At 41.5% G+C, this 16,580-nt stretch overlaps 1 protein-coding gene across 4 annotated transcripts in view; it reads left to right on the plus strand.

The window, feature by feature from the left end:
- Positions 1 to 16,580, plus strand: part of tbc1d8b (TBC1 domain family member 8B) — a 128,359-nt gene that overhangs the window by 34,222 nt on the left and 77,557 nt on the right. For all 4 annotated transcript variants that reach the window (XM_059976724.1, XM_059976722.1, XM_059976723.1 and 1 more), the window contains one exon: positions 3,550 to 3,660. Coding sequence is in view for 3 of the 4 variants with exons in the window: in XM_059976722.1 (XP_059832705.1) it covers positions 3,550 to 3,660 (111 nt within the window). In the remaining variant the exon portion in view is untranslated. The remainder of the gene's footprint in view (positions 1 to 3,549; positions 3,661 to 16,580) is intronic.

The following is a 16,580-nucleotide window of genomic DNA, read 5'->3' on the forward strand; positions in this document are numbered from 1 at the left end:
CTCTGGCCTGACATCTGGAGGAAGAAATTATGAAGCATAACTAAGAAGTATGTTTTGATATTATGTGATGAATGTGTTTAAATTCTTTAAGTTCTTCATTTTTTTTGTTACTATTTAAATGTGTGCTAAAAAATGCTTGAAGAAAATGTAGCTTCATGTAAGAGTTATACACTTCAGCCTAACTCATCATGCTGACCAAGATGCCTGTGTTTGATTCAACTTCCAAAGTAGCTCCATATTTGATAAGATACCAAGATGCCCATTTGACTCTGTTTGGTTCATATCTCTCAAACTTTTTCATTCATGATTTTTAAACATTGTAATTGCGTCTACCACCTCCTTAGGAATTAAAGCTCTTTCCATATACCCACCACCCTCTGTGTAGTAAAATTTCCCCTTTAAATCTTTTCTCTCTTGCCTTTAAACCAGGGGCCTCCAACCTTTTTTATGCCATGGAGCCTTACCATTAACTGAGGGGTCTGTGGACCCCTAGTTGGAAACCCCTGCTTTAAGCCTACACTCTCTAGTTTTAGACTGCCCTATCACGGACAAAATATTGTGACTAGCTACCTTGTACATGCCCCTGATAATTTTATAAATCTTTTTGGTCTCTTTTTTTCTGGGTATTAACAAAGTTCCAGCTTTTCTAAACTTTACATCTCAAACCGTTTGGTCTGGCAATATCCTTGTGAGTTCACCTTTTCTGACTAATCACATCCTTCCTATTAATTTAAATATTAAGCTGTTACTACTGACTTGATTTTATGATTTATCCATCAGAATAGCAACAGCTGTATGACATTCACAGACACTTCAACAGTAAGACCCTGTCACAGTAAGAAGTAGAGAAACACAAATTACTGGATTAAATTACTGACAATTAAGATGTGATGCATATTAGCTGTGGCTTAAATGACATTTGAAAACTAATGTCTTGACAGTTCTCCAAGGACATGTAGACTTGATTAATCATTTATCAATATTATTTTACAGGATTTAATTTGTTAAATATTCTTCTTAATGGTGACATGAGGCGTATTATTTTAGAATAACAATAAATGTTAGTAAAATGACTAAATATTAATGCAGTGCCTCAGAAAAGCTCTTGGTTGTGAATGAGTCGGTGTTGAAATAGTCATTGCTTGGGATTGTTTCATATTTAAGAGTCACAGACAACTTACTACCTTGAACTTGTTGAAATATATCTGATTGGGTCCAAGTGGCTTTGCAAGTGGTTCCTGCTGGCTTGGCCATCCCTACATGTACAGATGTGTTTCTGTTTGTTAGGTCCTAATAATTTGTAAAATGAGATATTAACAAGAATGGAAATGTAGTTCCTTACTTAAAACATTTTTTCCCCTTACTTATTCACTTCTTACAAACCCCATTTCCAGAAAAGTTGGGATATTTTCCAAAATCCAATAAAAACAAAAATCTGTGATATGTTAATTCACGTGAACCCTTATTTAACTGACAAAAGCACAAAGAAAAGATTTTCAGTAGTTTTACTGACCGACTTAATTGTATTTTGTAAATATACACAAATTTAGAATTTGATTGCTGCAACACACTCAACAAAAGTTGGGACAGAGTTAAAATAAGATTGAAAAGTGCACAGAATATTCAAGTAACACCGGTTTGGAAGACTCCACATTAAGCAGGCTAATTGGTAGCAGGTGGGGTATCATGACTGGGTATAAAAGTAGTGTCCATCAAAGGCTCAGTCTTTGCAAGCAAGGATGGGTCGTGGCTCACCCTTTTATGGCAAAATTTGTGAGAGAATTGTTAGTCAGTTCAAAAGGAACATTTTCCAATGCAAGATTGCAGAGAATTTAGGTCTTTCAACATCTACAGTACATAATATTGTGAAAAGATTCAGAGACATCTCAGTGCGTAAAGGGCGAGGTCAGAAACCACTGTTGAATGCACGTGATCTTCGAGCCCTCAGGCGGCACTGCCTAAGAAACCGTTATGCTACTGTGACAATTATAGCCACCTGGGCTCGGGAGTACTTCGGAAAACCATTGTCACTTAACACCGTCTGTCGCTGCATCCAGAAATGCAACTTGAAAATTATTACTCAAGGAGGAAGCCATACATCAACTCTATGCAGAAACGCGGGCAAGTTCGCTGGGCCCGAGCTCATCTCAATTGGACCGAAAGATTGTGGAACCATGTGCTGTGGTCAGATGAGTCACATTTCTGCTAGTTTTCGGGAAAAATGAGCGTCGAGTTCTCTGTGCCAAAGATGAAAACGACCATCCTGATTGTTATCAGCGAAAGGTGCAAAAGCCAGCATCTGTGATGGTATGGGGGTGCATCAGTGCCTACGGCATGGGTGAGTTGTATGTATGTGAAGGTACCATTGACTTTGAGGCGTATATTAGGACTTTAGAGAGACATATGTTGCCATCAAGGCGACGTCTCTTCCTGGGACGTCCATGCTTATTTCAGCAGGACAAGGCCAGACCACATTCTGCACGGGCTACAATAGCGTGGCTTTGTAGACACAGAGTGCGTGTGCTTGACTGGCCTGCTGCCAGTCTAGATCTATCTCCTATTGAAAATGTACGGCGCATCATGAAGAGGCAAATCAGACAATGGAGACCACGGACTGTTGAGCAGCTGAAGTCTTATATCAAGCAAGAATGGACAAAATTTCCAACTGCAAATCTACTACAATTAGTATCCTCAGTTCCAAAACAATTAAAAAGTGTTATTAAAAGGAAAGGTGATGTAACACAATGGTAAACATGCCTCTGTCCCAACTTTTGTTGAGTGTGTTGCAGCCATTAAATTCTAAATTTGTGTATATTTACAAAATACAATTAAGTTGGTCAGTAAAACTATTGAAAATCTTTTTTTTGTACTTTTGTCAGTTAAATAAAGGTTCACGTGAATTAACATATCACAGATTTTTGTTTTTATTGCATTTCGGAAAATATCCCAACTTTTCTGGAAGTGGGGTTTGTACAACGTGGAAATCACTGTGAGGATGTAGATGATTGTCCATTCCTAATTATCCTTAAAAGTAGTGACAATCCATTTTTCTGAGCCGCTGCATTCCTCACAGTGAAGATACTCCAAAAACACTACTAAGACAATGTCAGGATTGAGACATAGCATGTTGTACAATAGAAATACTCTCACCTTTGGATATCCTTTGCATTTATTTGAATGATGAAATGTCCTATTGGTTCTTCCCTTAAGTGCTTTAACTCTGAAAGTATCTGACTGATAAATTAATTATGCAGGCATATTACTCTGCACTAAGCATACCATATGTAGAAGATAATCAATTTATTTTCAAAGCAAAATGAAAATGGAACAGGACAAAGTTTTATATGATCTTGATTGGAGCTTTTTCAGTATTTGTAACAATCTGATACAACAATTCACTAAAAATAATTTTTGTTTACAGGGCTTTATGTTTGATCAATATTCTACTCTAATTCTCATTTAAAATACATTTCCAATTGTGTGCGCTTGAATGTACAAGTACCAGAGTATTCAGGTTTAAATTGTAATATCTATTTCTTGTTTCTACAGGTCTCCTTGTTGGAACACTTGACACTGTGTTTGATTCAACTTCCAAAGTAGCTCCATATCGCATTCTACATCAGATACCAGAATCGCAGGTTTATTGGTCAATTGCTTGTGGTAAATCATAACATTACTTTGTAAATAATAACTTGTGTTAATCGATATAACTAAATCTTTAATCATCATTAGTTTGGGATTTGCAGAACTTGGTCAGTTGAGGGTATGTTAGTTAACGTGTTGAGTTGGAATTGGTTTATTAGCGGCACATGTACCAAAGTATAGGTTTAATCAAGGTGCTTTGTGGATCGGACTCTAGTTCACACTACGATCTCCTTCTGGTTCTGGATACTCCTATTTGGTGCAGTTTTGATTGGGCAGATTGGCTCTGTGACCCGATGTTAACAAACAACACAGCACTAGTTTGAACCGAGTGAGCTGAATATGTCTGGACTGGTTTGATGTTTCATATTCTGTGTTTTTCACTTGTTTTTTTTTTGGCCGTTTGGGCGATTTGTTCTTTTTTTGTGTGTGTTGGGGTTTGATGTTTTTCTTTGACCTACAAGGTAAAGCAATAACAGAATGCAGAATTAAGTGTCAAACAGTTAAAGAGAAAGAACAGTGCAGATAGACAATAAAGTGAGAGGTCATAATGAAGTAAATTGTGAGTTCTACATCTTTGTATACTACAGAACCAGTTGGTAGTGTTATAAGACCATTGTAGAAACTCTCCTTGAGCATGGTGGTACGTGCTTTCAGATGTGGTATCTTCTGTCCCATGGAGAGGTAAGGAGAATATTTAGAACGGTAGGGTCTTTGATTATTCTGGCTTCTTTTACTGAGGCAGTGAGAAGTATTGACAAATTCCATGAAGGATAGGCTAGTTTCTATGATGTGCTGAGCTGTGTCCACAACTCAGCATGTTCTTGTGGTCACATGCGGAACAATTGCCGCATCAAGCCGTGATGCATCGAGATAGGATGCTTTCTATGATGTATGGATAAAATCGGTGAGAGTCAAAGGGGACATACCCCAAATTTCTTTAGTTTCCTTTGGAAGTAGAAACTGGTGAGCTTGCATGGCCATGGTGTCTGTATGTGGCTGGACCAGGACAGTTTATTGGTGATCTTCACTTCTAGTAACTTGAAGCTCTCAGCCCTCTTCACCTTAGCACAGTTCATGTAGACAGACAATAGGTGCAGGAGTAGGCCATTTGGCTCTTCGAGCCAGCACCACCATTCACTGTGATCATGGCTGATCATCCACTATCAGTACCCTGTTCCTGTCTTCTCCCCATATCTCTTGACTCTGCTATCTTTAAGAGCTCTTTCTAACTCTCTCTTGAAAGCATCCAGAGAATTGGCCGCCACTGCCATCTGAGGCAGAGCATTCCACAGATCCACTACTCTCTTGGTGAAAAAGTTTTTCCTCAGCTCTGTTCTTAATGGCCTACCCCTTATTCTTAAACTGTGGCCTCTGGTTCTGGACTCCCCCAACATCAGGAGTATGTTTCCTGCCTCTAGTGTGTTCAATCCCTTAATAATCTTTTATGTTTCAATCAGGAGCATGGGCACGTCTCTCCCCCACCATCCCACTTCTTGTGTGTGTTGCTTGGATTTCCAGCATTTGCAGATTTCCTCATTTTTGTGATTAATTTCCCTCACCCCCCCCCCCCCCCCAGCCTGAAGTCAATGACTAGCTCTATTGTTTTGCTGACATTGAGGGAATCTCTTTTGCTATGATGCCATTAACTAAGTTCTCCATCTCCTTCTGTACTCTGGCTGATTATTTGAGATATGGCCCACTATGATGGTCTCGTTTGCAAACTTGTGGATGGAGTTAGACCAGAATCTGTCTGCACAGTCATGAGTTTACAGATTGTAGAGCAGAGCGTTGAGGATGCAACCTTGTGGAGCACCAGTGAGTATTGAGAATAATTTTGGTGGTGTTGCTGCCTTTCTTTACTGTTTGTGATCTGTTGGTAAGGAAGTCGATGATCCAGTTGCAGAGGGAGGTGTTGACTCCCTGGTCATGGAGTTTGGTGATGAGTTTGTTTGGAATTATAGTATTGAAGGTGGAGCAATAGTCAATAAACTATAGTACAATGCAGGTGTCTTCACTCTGCAGTTGGTTCAGAGTTGAATGTAAAGACAGTGAGATGGTCTCAGTCATAGATCTGTTTTAGTGATAGATATATATTGCAGTGAGTTGAGGTTGCATGGGTGCCATGATGAATCTCTCAAACCACTTCATGATTATGCATGTCAGAGTTACTGGGCAGCAGTCCAACATAGAAAATAATGCAACAGCAATCCTCATTTAAAAACCTTAAGCATGTAGTCTTTCCTTTTAAGTAACTGCTCTGGTTTAAGATGGTGCTGGTGAAACACAGTGATATCTTACTGACAGCAAACAAATCCGAACTATATTAATCACACTTTTTATGGAGAATAATCAATGCGATCAATGGCCGGTAACTTACCTTTTAGAGTTGAGCTTTTGAACTGCCTGTACGACCTGGCATTTTTACATTGTGAACTAAAGTCTTGAAGGTACAGGATGGTTGTAGTGTGGCTTGTATGTGCCGGATTGAGGTGGTGGGGCCCAGGCCTGACAACGAGGGATGACCCAGTGTTTGGTTGTTGCTGGAGTGGACTTCAAGCTGATTCAAAGCGGCAGATCTAAGGCAAGGTGAGCCAAGGCGTGGCAGCAGAGCCTGGGCCCAAGAGCATATCGGAGTGACAGGGCCTGGGTCTGAGAGTGAGGAATGAGCTGAGGTTTGGCTAGTCTAAGTGCTGGGCCAGATTGAAAAGGTCAGGGTGTCGGGTCCAGAGGTGAGGAATGGACCAGTATTCAGCTCACTGCTCGACAAGGTTTACACGTCTCTGCGCTGAGCTGAGGCTGCTGTCTGCAATTAACGGGCTCCTGGATAGGCTGCAATGATGATTGGTTACGTGGCTGTGAACTCACTTTCATGAATTTTATTTCTAAATGTTTTTTATTGTTTGCACAATTTGCTCTATTTTTGCGTAAACAATTGGTGTTTGACAGTCTTTTTTTAATAGATTCTATTGGGCTTCTTTGTTTTGTGACTGTAAGGAGACAAATCTCTTGGTTGTACATAGTATAAATTCTTTGACAATGTATTTTGAACTTTGACCCTGCAATTTGTGATGAGAGCAGTAAGTAAAATGGAGCACTAAAATTCTCATCTCCTTTTAATGTTTACCTCCTGTATCTAATAATGAGTGTATGTGCATGGTCTTCTGCTGTTATAGCCTGTCCACTTCAAGGTTTGACGTGTTGGGTGTTCAGAGATGCTCTTCTGCTCACCACTGTTGTAACACATGGTTATATGAATTACCGTTGCCTTCCTGGCAACTTGAATCACATTTGCCATTTTTGTCAGACTTCTCTCATTAACATGGCATTTCCACCCACAGCATTGCTGCTCAGTGGATGCTTTTTTCTCATGCTATTATCTGTAAACTCTAGATATTGTTATGCATGAAAATCCCAGGAGATCAACAGTTTATGAGATACTCAAACCACTAACAATAATTCCATGGTCAAAGTCACTTAGATCATATTTCATCCCTATTCTGATGTTTGGCTCGAACAACAACTGAATCTCTTGACCAGGTCTGAATACTTTATGCATTAAGTTGCTGCCACATGATTGACTTTTTTGCCATTTTTTTTGTTTGCATTGTTTGTTTTTGCTAGTGGAAATGTTTTCTTTTTATTTAGTATAACAAAACTACTCATTATGTTGAATCGTTTACTAAATATTTCTTCTGCTCCTGGAGTTATGACTTGGATTGAAAGGTATGTGGGAGGTCAGGGTCAACACAGTTGGCCCTGATGACCACACCTGCAATAGGTGCATCCAGCTGCAGCTCCTATCAGACCAAGTTAGGGAATTGGAGCAGGAGCTGGATGAACTATGGATCATTCGGGAGTCAGAGGCAGAGATAGATAAGAGTTATCGGGAGGTAGTCACACCGAAAAGACCCGAGGTATGCAAATGGGTGACAGTCAAGAGAGGCAGGGGGAGCAGACAGAGAGAGCAGAGCACCCCTGTGGCTGTTCCCATCAAAAACAAGTATACTGTTTTGGATACTGTTGGTGGGGATGACCTACCAGGAACAAGTTGCAGTGGTCCTGTCTCTGGCACTGAGGTTGGACCCTCGACTAGGAAGGGGAGGAGGGAAGAGAAGAGAGTGGTAGTGATAGGGGATTCTATAGTCGGGGGCGGATAGGAGATTTTGTGGGAAAGATCGGGAGTCTCGGATGGTATGTTGCTTCCCTGGTGCCGGGGTCCGCGACATCTCAGATCGGGTGCAGCTTATTCTCGAGAGGGAGGGCAAGAATCCAGATGTTGTGGTCCATGTAGGGACCAATGACGTGGGTAGGATGAGTGAGGGGGTCCTGCGTAGGGAGTTCAGGGAGTTAGGTGCAAAGCTGAAGAGCAGGACCTCGAGGGTAACAATCTCAGGATTGCTACCTGTGCCACGTGGGAGTGAGGCAAGGAACAGGAAGATTATACAGATTAATACGTGGCTGAGAGGATGGTGCAGGAGGGAGGGCTTCAGGTTTTTAGATAATTGGGCTTTGTTCCAGGGAAGGTGGGATCTATTCCGAAGGGACGGTTTACACCTGAACTGGAGCGGTACTAACATTCTTGCAGGGAAGTTTGCTAGTGCTTCTTGGGGGCGGGGGGGGGGGGGCGGTTTAAACTAAATTTGCAGGGGGTGGGGATCCAGAATGTGAGAGAGGATAGTGAGATGAAGAATAAAGGACAGGTGGGGACCACACGGTTCTGGAATATTAAGTGTGTAGTAGAGAAAGGTGAGGCTGAACAAGTGATAAGGAGGACAAATGTACAGAGGGATGGTCTGACGGAACATGGAGTTAAATGTGCGGAAAGAATAAGTAAATTTAGGAACAAAATTCAAGGGGCGTATAGCCCGATGGGAGTTCGGGGAGCTGGGTTAAGCACAATAGGCAGTGATTCAAACAGAGAGAGGAGAAATGGGCTAAAAATTTTATATCTGAATGCTCTAAGTGTCAGAAATAAGGCGGATGAGCTTGAAGCTCAGGTGCGAATGGGTAACTATGATGTTGTTGGGATAACGGAGACATGGCTGCAGGGAGATCAGACCTGGGAAATGAATGTACAAGGGTATACATGCTATCGTAGGGACAGAAATGTGGGCAGAGGGGGTGGGTTGGCCCTGTTGGTGAGGAATGAGATTCAGTCCTTTGCAAGGGGGGACATAGGATCAGGAGAAGTAGAGTCTGTGTGGATAGAACTGAGGAACAGTAAGGGCAGGAGGACCCTAATGGATGTTGTCTACAGGCCACCAAACAGTAGCATGGATATTGGGTGCAAGTTGAATAGGGTTAACATTGGCATGTGGCAAAGGTAATGTCGCAGTAGTTATGGGGGATTTCAACATGCAGGTGAACTGGGAGAATCAGGTTGGTGCTGGACCCCAGGATAGGGAGTTTGTAGAGCGCCTACGGGATGCATTCTTGGAACAGCTTGCAGGAGAGCCAACCAGGGACAAGGCTATTCTGGATTTAGTGTTATGTAATGAACAGGATTTGATAAGCGATCTTGAAGTAAAGGAGCCATTAGGAGGTAGTGATCATAATAAAATGTTTTTATCTACAATTTGAGAAGGATAAGGGCAGCTCGGAGGTGTCAGTGTTGCAGTTGAACAGGGGAAACTATGGAGCCATGAGGGAGGAGCTGGCCAAAGTTGACTGGACGGATATCCTAGCAGAAAAGACAGTGGAACAGCAATGGCAGGTATTCTTGGGAATAATGCACAAGGTGCAAAATCAGTTCATCCCCCGGAGAAGGAAGGATTCAAAGGGGGAAAGGGGCCACAGTGGTTGACAAAGGAAGTCAGAGATTGCACAGCATTTACAAAAAAGGAGGTATGACAGAGCTAAGGTGAGTGGGAGGACAGATGATTGGGAAGTTTTTAAGGAACAACAGAACTTAACTAAAAAGGCAATACGGGGAGAAAAAATGAGGTACGAACGCAAGCTAGCCAGGAATATAAAGGAGGATAGCAAAAGCTTTTTTAGGTATGTGAAGAGAAAGAAGATAGTTAAGAACAATGTTGGGCCCTTGAAGAATGAATTGGGTGAAATTGTTATGGGAAACAGAGAAATGGCAGAAGAATTTAATAAGTACTTTCGATCTGTCTTCACTAGGGAAGACACAAGCAATCTCCCAGATGTATGGATGGGCCAAGGACATAGGGTAACAGAGGAAATGAAACAGATTGACATTAAGAAGGAAACGGTGATGAGTAGACTGATGGGACTGAAGGCTGACAAATCCCCAGGTCCAGATGGTCTGCATCCTAGGGTACTAAAGGAGGTGGCTCTGGAAATTGCGGATGCATTGGTAATCATTTTCCAATGTTCCTTAGATATAGGATCAGTTCCTGAGGATTGGAGAATGGCTAATGTTATCCCACTTTTTAAGAAAGGAGGGAGGGAGAAAACAGAGAACTATCGACCTGTCAGCCTGACATCGGTGGTAGGGAAGATGCTAAGAGTTCATTATTAAAGATGAAATAGTGGCATATCTAGATAGCAGTGATAGGATTGGGCCGAACCAGCATGGATTTACCAAGGGTAAATCATGCTTGACTAATCTGTTGGAGTTTTTCGAGGATGTAACCAGGAAGTTAGACGGGGGAGATCCAGTGGATGTACTGTACCTCGATTTTCAGAAGGCATTTGATAAGGTCCCACATAGGAGATTTTGGTGGGTAAAATCAAAGCTCATGGCATTGGGGGGAAGACATTGACATGGATAGAAAACTGGTTGGCAGATAGAAAGCAAAGGGTAGCGGTGAATGGGTTTTCTCAGAATGGCAGGTGGTGACTAGTGGGGTGCCACAGGGCTCGGTATTGGAACCACAGCTGTTTACGATTTATGTCAACGATTTAGATGAAGGCATTGAGAATAACATCAGCACGTTTGCTGATGATACTAAGCTGGGTGGCAGTGTGACATGTGATGAGGATGTTAGAATTCAGGGTGACTTGGATAGGCTGGGTGAGTGGGCAGATACTTGGCAGATGACGTTTAGTGTGAATAAGTGTGAGGTTATCCACTTTGGGAGTAATAACAGGAAGGCAGATTATCATCTGAACAATGTAGAGTTAGGTAAGGGAGAAATACAAAGAGATCTAGGAGTCCTTGTTCATCAGTCACTGAAGGTGAATGAGCAAGTGCAGCAGGCAGTGAGGAAGGCTAATGGAATGTTGGCCTTTATTACAAAGGGAATTGAGTACAAGAGCAAGGAAATCCTCTTGCATTTGTACAGAGCCCTGGTGAGACTATGCCTGGAGTATTGTGTACCGTTTTGGTCTCCAGGGTTAAGGAAGGACATCCTGGCTGTCGAGGAAGTGCAGCGTAGGTTCATGAGGTTAATTCCTGGGATGTCCAGACTGTCTTACGCAGAGAGGTTAGAGAGACTGGGCTTGTACACGCTGGAATTAAGGAGATTGAGAGGGGATCTGATTGAAACATATAAGATTATTAAGGGATTGGACAAGATAGAGGCAGGAAATACGTTCCAGATGCTGGGAGAGTCCAGTACCAGAGGGCATGGTTTGAGAATAAGGGGTAGCTCATTTAGAACAGAGTTAAGGAAAAACTTCTTCTCCCAGAGAGTTGTGGGGGTCTGGAATGCACTGCCTCGGAAGGTAGTGGAGGCCAATTCTCTGGATGCTTTCAAGAAGGAGATAGATAGGTATCTTATGGATAGGGGAATCAAGGGATATGGGGACAAGGCAGGAACTGGGTATTGATAGTAGATGATCAGCTATGATCTCAAAATGGCGGTGCAGGCTCGAAGGGCCGAATGGTCTACTTCTGCACCTATTGTCTATTGTCCCTCTGTGTATCAAAGCTTCTGAGGATCCTTTCATTTACTGTATTTTTCACTCTTGAATTTGACCTCCCAAAATGCATTGCCTCACATTATACTCCATCTGCCATACCTCTGCCCAAATTTCAAACTGATGCACACTCAGTGGCCACTTTATTACCTCCTGTATCTAATAATGAGTGTATGTGCATGGTCTTCTGCTGTTATAGCCTGTCCACTTCAAGGTTTGACGTGTTGGGTGTTCAGAGATGCTCTTCTGCTCACCACTGTTGTAACACATGGTTATATGAATTACCGTTGCCTTCCTGGCAACTTGAATCACATTTGCCATTTTTGTCAGACTTCTCTCATTAACATGGCATTTCCACCCACAGCATTGCTGCTCACTGGATGCTTTTTTTCTCATTCTATTATCTGTAAACTCTAGACATTGTTGTGCATGAAAATCCCAGGAGATCAACAGTTTCTGAGATACTCAAACCACTAACAATCATTCCATGGTCAAAGTCACTTAGATCATATTTCATCCCTATTCTAATGTTTGGCTTGAACAACAACTGAATCTCTTGACCAGGTCTGAATACTTTATGCATTAAGTTGCTGCCACATGATTGACTGATAGAGATTTGCAATAACAGGCAGGTTTACAGGTGTTTCTAATATGGTTACTGAGTGTGTATCCTGCAGCATCCTTGAGAACTTTCCTCACAATGAATGTCTTTGTAATGCCTCCTTTTCTCTTCCATTAGTTGTAAATCCAAGTCTTCCAAAAGTCAGGAATGTCAGTTGCCAGATTTGTAATCCATGGTTCTGCAGTAATCTGGTTGCATATATGGCCTCAACTCCTTTCAAATATTAAATATTAATATTATCAGTGGCAAGTTTCCCACAACTTAGTACTTGGCACTTCAGTACAGATCAAATTTTCAGACGTGAGAGTACAAAGATATGTTCAGACTCAGGTGTAGTAGCGCACCTTCAGAGCAGTCATTCTGAACCCAAAACCTCATCTTACATTTCAGAAGGATGTAACTGATACCAAGATGCTGTCGTAAGTAATGGTGATTTCTCTTTGATCTGCCCGCTAATAAACTGGAAATCAAGCTCAGAGTAATAATTTACCTGGCCAACGTCATATTGGGCTTTGCAGTGATTATAATTATTATATTGATTGTATTTCTTTGTTTTTATTAGCTTTTAGTATCATGTCAGATTTTAAATATTAAGTTTATATTAGGAAATAGTTTAGAACCCCTCACAGTTGTAATTATTTTTGGGAGCATGACATTCTGTTGGATTTAGGCACAACTGCTGTTGAAGGTTTTTATTAGGAAATTACAGAGTTTAGTCTAAAGACTGTTGACAGAACAATTATTTTGCTATTTGGGCATTCATAGCAATACATCCTAGTTACAGTTTAATATTTGTTTTTACTGAAAATAGAGGTTTTGCATAATCAAACATTTGTTTTTTTAATGTGGTGGGTGACAGCAAAATTGCTGTAGCATTTGTCATCAGAGAATGCTTGGAGTATGTGTAGCTCGTAGTCCAATGGAGGAGTGATTTTTGTTGCTGCAAATGTTTTATTGCTGACTGCCAAGAAACTATACTGTTGTCATGGGTGTATCTTTATCTTGATTTTGCTTTCTGCAAATCCATAGTAGTTTAACCTTGGTCTGGAGGGTGTGGAGTGGAGGGGGGGCAGAAAGGTTTTTAACAATATAGTTTTTTTTTTGGAGAGAGAATTCATCTCTTAATCTCATTTTTATTGCCATTCATTAAGGTTATTCAAATAAGGATTGACAACATTAGCTCAGGATGGGTTGAGCCAATTGGAGGGGAGGGAGTTGAATAAAATGGATTGTTAGATTTCAGTGAAACATATTGGTATACAGCTTATATTTTCTGTCTTTCTTTGTTGATGAAACTGTGGAATTACAATTGTGCATTTCAGACTTTTTGTGTTTAAGAGTTTTGAAATTTGAGTTGTATTATTTAATTCCAAATTAAAGAACATCAGAATTGCGTGTGTAACAGAAAAATTGTCCTTGTACTACGAAGTGTATCTTTCTCTTCACTCTTTCAATATTTTTTATTAGTTTCTGCATAAAAGAATAGAGTACAAGATGTACAAGTCAAAAGAAAAAAAATAGTACCAAATACATTGTATTAAAAATACAGTTACAATCACAAAACCCTCTGTTCATAAAAATTAAATTGTAATATTGAAATATAATAATTTTGTTATACAGAAAAAAAATCTAAACCCACTACCAAAGTCAGAGCTGTTAGGAAAAGCAAGAAAAAAGGGGAAAAAAAGCCCTTATCATATAATAAAATATATTATTAGTCACTATCTATACTTTTACAACAAACCAAAGGTTTTGAAAATAACTCAAAATTGGTCCCCACAGTGTATAAAAGTTTTGGCTAGATTCAAAAACTGAACATCGAATCTTCTCTAAATTTAAGCATGACATAACATCCCGTAACCATTGAGCATGAGTAGGCGGAACAGTATCCTTGCATTTAAAGGCTGATTTATACTTGTGCGTTGCATCTGCGCCATACCTATGCTGTACCCTATGCAGAAGGGTGACGTGCTCCTCTCCAGAAAAGTTCTTCATGCGTCGCGGCGACGCAGACGGCAACAACTGATTGGTCCACTTGGAAGGTTTCCTCCTATGCATTTCTGGTTGCTTCTTCTCTGCCATGTTTGTAGGCTGTGCGCACACCGATTCTTTGTCCATGTCTCTCACAAAGAAACTCAACACAGTGGCATAGAAACCCCACCGCCAGCTAGCATTTTGGTGCACACCAATGTGCTCGCTATGGTGTAGAGCGACGCGGAAGTGAGAATCAGCGTTACGGCATAGGCTGCGGTGTAGCCCCATACGCACAAGTATAAATCAGCCTTGAGCAAGAGCGCCTTCTTAGGTATAAGAGAAGTCAAAATATGCAAACCAGGTGTGGAAGTGAGCGAGGTCCTCAATAAATACTTCTCTTCGGTATTCACCAATGAGAGAGAACTTGATGACGGTGAGGACAATATGAGTGAGGTTGATGTTCTGGAGCATGTTGATATTAAGGGAGAGGAGGTGTTGGAGTTGTTAAAATACATTAGGATGAATAAGTCCCCAGAGCCTGACGGAATATTCCCCAGGCTGCTCCACGAGGTGAGGGAAGAGATTGCTGAGCCTCTGACTAGGATCTTTATGTCCTCGTTGTCGTCAGGAATGGTACCGGAGGATTGGAGGGAGGTGAATGTTGTCCCCTTGTTCAAAAAAGGTAGTAGAGATAGTCCGGGTAATTATAGACCAGTGAGCCTTATGACTGTGGTGGGAAAGCTGTTGGAAAAGATTCTTAGAGATAGGATCTATGGGCATTTAGAGAATCATGGTCTGATCAGGGGGAGTCAGCATGGCTTTGTGAAGGGCAGATCGTGTCTAACAAGCCTAATAGAATTCTTTGAGGAGATGACCAGGCATATAGATGAGGGTAGTGCAGTGGATGTGATCTACATGGATTTTAGTAAGGCATTTGACAAGGTTCCACACGGTAGGCTTATACAGAAAGTCAGAAGGCATGAGATCCAGGGAAGTTTGGCCAGGTAGATTCAGAATTGGCTTGCCTGCAGAAGGCAGAGGGTCGTGGTGGAGGGAGTACATTCAGATTGGAGGGTTGTGACTAATGGTGTCCCACAAGGAACTGTTCTGGGACCTCTACTTTTCGTGATTTTTATTAACAACCTGGATGTGGGTGTAGAAGGGTGGGTTGGCAAGTTTGCAGATGACACAAAGGTTGGTGGTATTGTAGATGGTGTAGAGGATTGTCGAAGATTGCAGAGAAACAGTGATAGGATGCAGAAGTGGGCTGAGAGGTGGCAGATGGAGTTCAACCCGGAGAAGTGTGAGGTGGTACACTTTGGAAGGACAAACTTCAAGGCAGAGTACAAAGGAAATGGCAGGATATTTGGTAGTGTGGAGGAGCAGAGGGATCTGGGGGTACATGTCCACAGATCCCTGAAAGTTGCCTCACAGGTAGATAGGATAGTTAAGAAAGCTTATGGGGTGTTAGCTTTCATAAGTTGAGGGATAGAGTTTGAGTCGCAATGCAATGATGCAGCTCTATAAAACTCTGGTTAGGCCACACTTGGAGTACTGTGTCCAGTTCTAGTAGCCTCAGTATAGGAAGGATGTGGAAGCATTGGAAAGGGTACAGAGGAGATTTACCAGGATGCTGCCTGGTTTAGAGAGTATGGATTATGATCAGAGATCAAGGGAGCTAGGGCTTTACTCTTTGGAGAGGAGGAGGATGAGAGGAGACATGATAGAGGTGTACAAGATATTAAGAGGAATAGATAGAGTGCCTATCCCAGCGCCAGCGCCTCTTCCCCAGGGCACCACTGCTCAGTACAAGAGGACATGGCTTTAAGGTAAGGGGAGGGAAGTTCAAAGGGGATATTAGAGGAAGGCTTTTCACTCAGAGAGTGGTTGGTGCGTGGAATGCACTGCCTGAGTCAGTGGTGGGGGCAGATACACTAGTGAAGTTTAAGAGACTACTAGACAGGTATATGGAGGAATTTAAGGTGGGGGTTTATATGGAAGGCAGGGTTTGAGGGTCGGCACAACATTGTGGGCAGAAGGGCCTGATATGTGCTGTACTATTCTATGTTCCATATCTTTCAAGGCTTGGACATGTCCAAAACATTTGAATTTATGAAGCTTCTCCATTGTTACATCACAGAAAGGGGATATATCTGAATAAAAATGAGATAGCTTATCTTTAGACATGTGAGCCCTATGAACCACTTTAAATTGTAAAAGTGAATAACGGGCATATAACGATGAAGTGTTAACCAATTTAAAAATTTCAATCCAAGTTTCCTCCGAAATTCAAATCTGTAAATCTTATTCCCAAACTCTTCACTCTTTAGTGCATTGGTATACTATTAGTAAAAATGAACACTATTATAATATACACTCAGAGTCTGCTTTATTAGTTACACCTGTACACCCTGCGCATTAATGCAAATATCTAATCAGCCAATCATGTAGCAGCAGCTCAGGCTACATCCACACTACGCTGGATAAATCCATAACCGAAGCTTTTTCT

Source organism: Hypanus sabinus, chromosome 8 (assembly GCF_030144855.1).
Source record: "Hypanus sabinus isolate sHypSab1 chromosome 8, sHypSab1.hap1, whole genome shotgun sequence".
NCBI classification, from domain to species: Eukaryota; Metazoa; Chordata; class Chondrichthyes; order Myliobatiformes; family Dasyatidae; genus Hypanus; species Hypanus sabinus.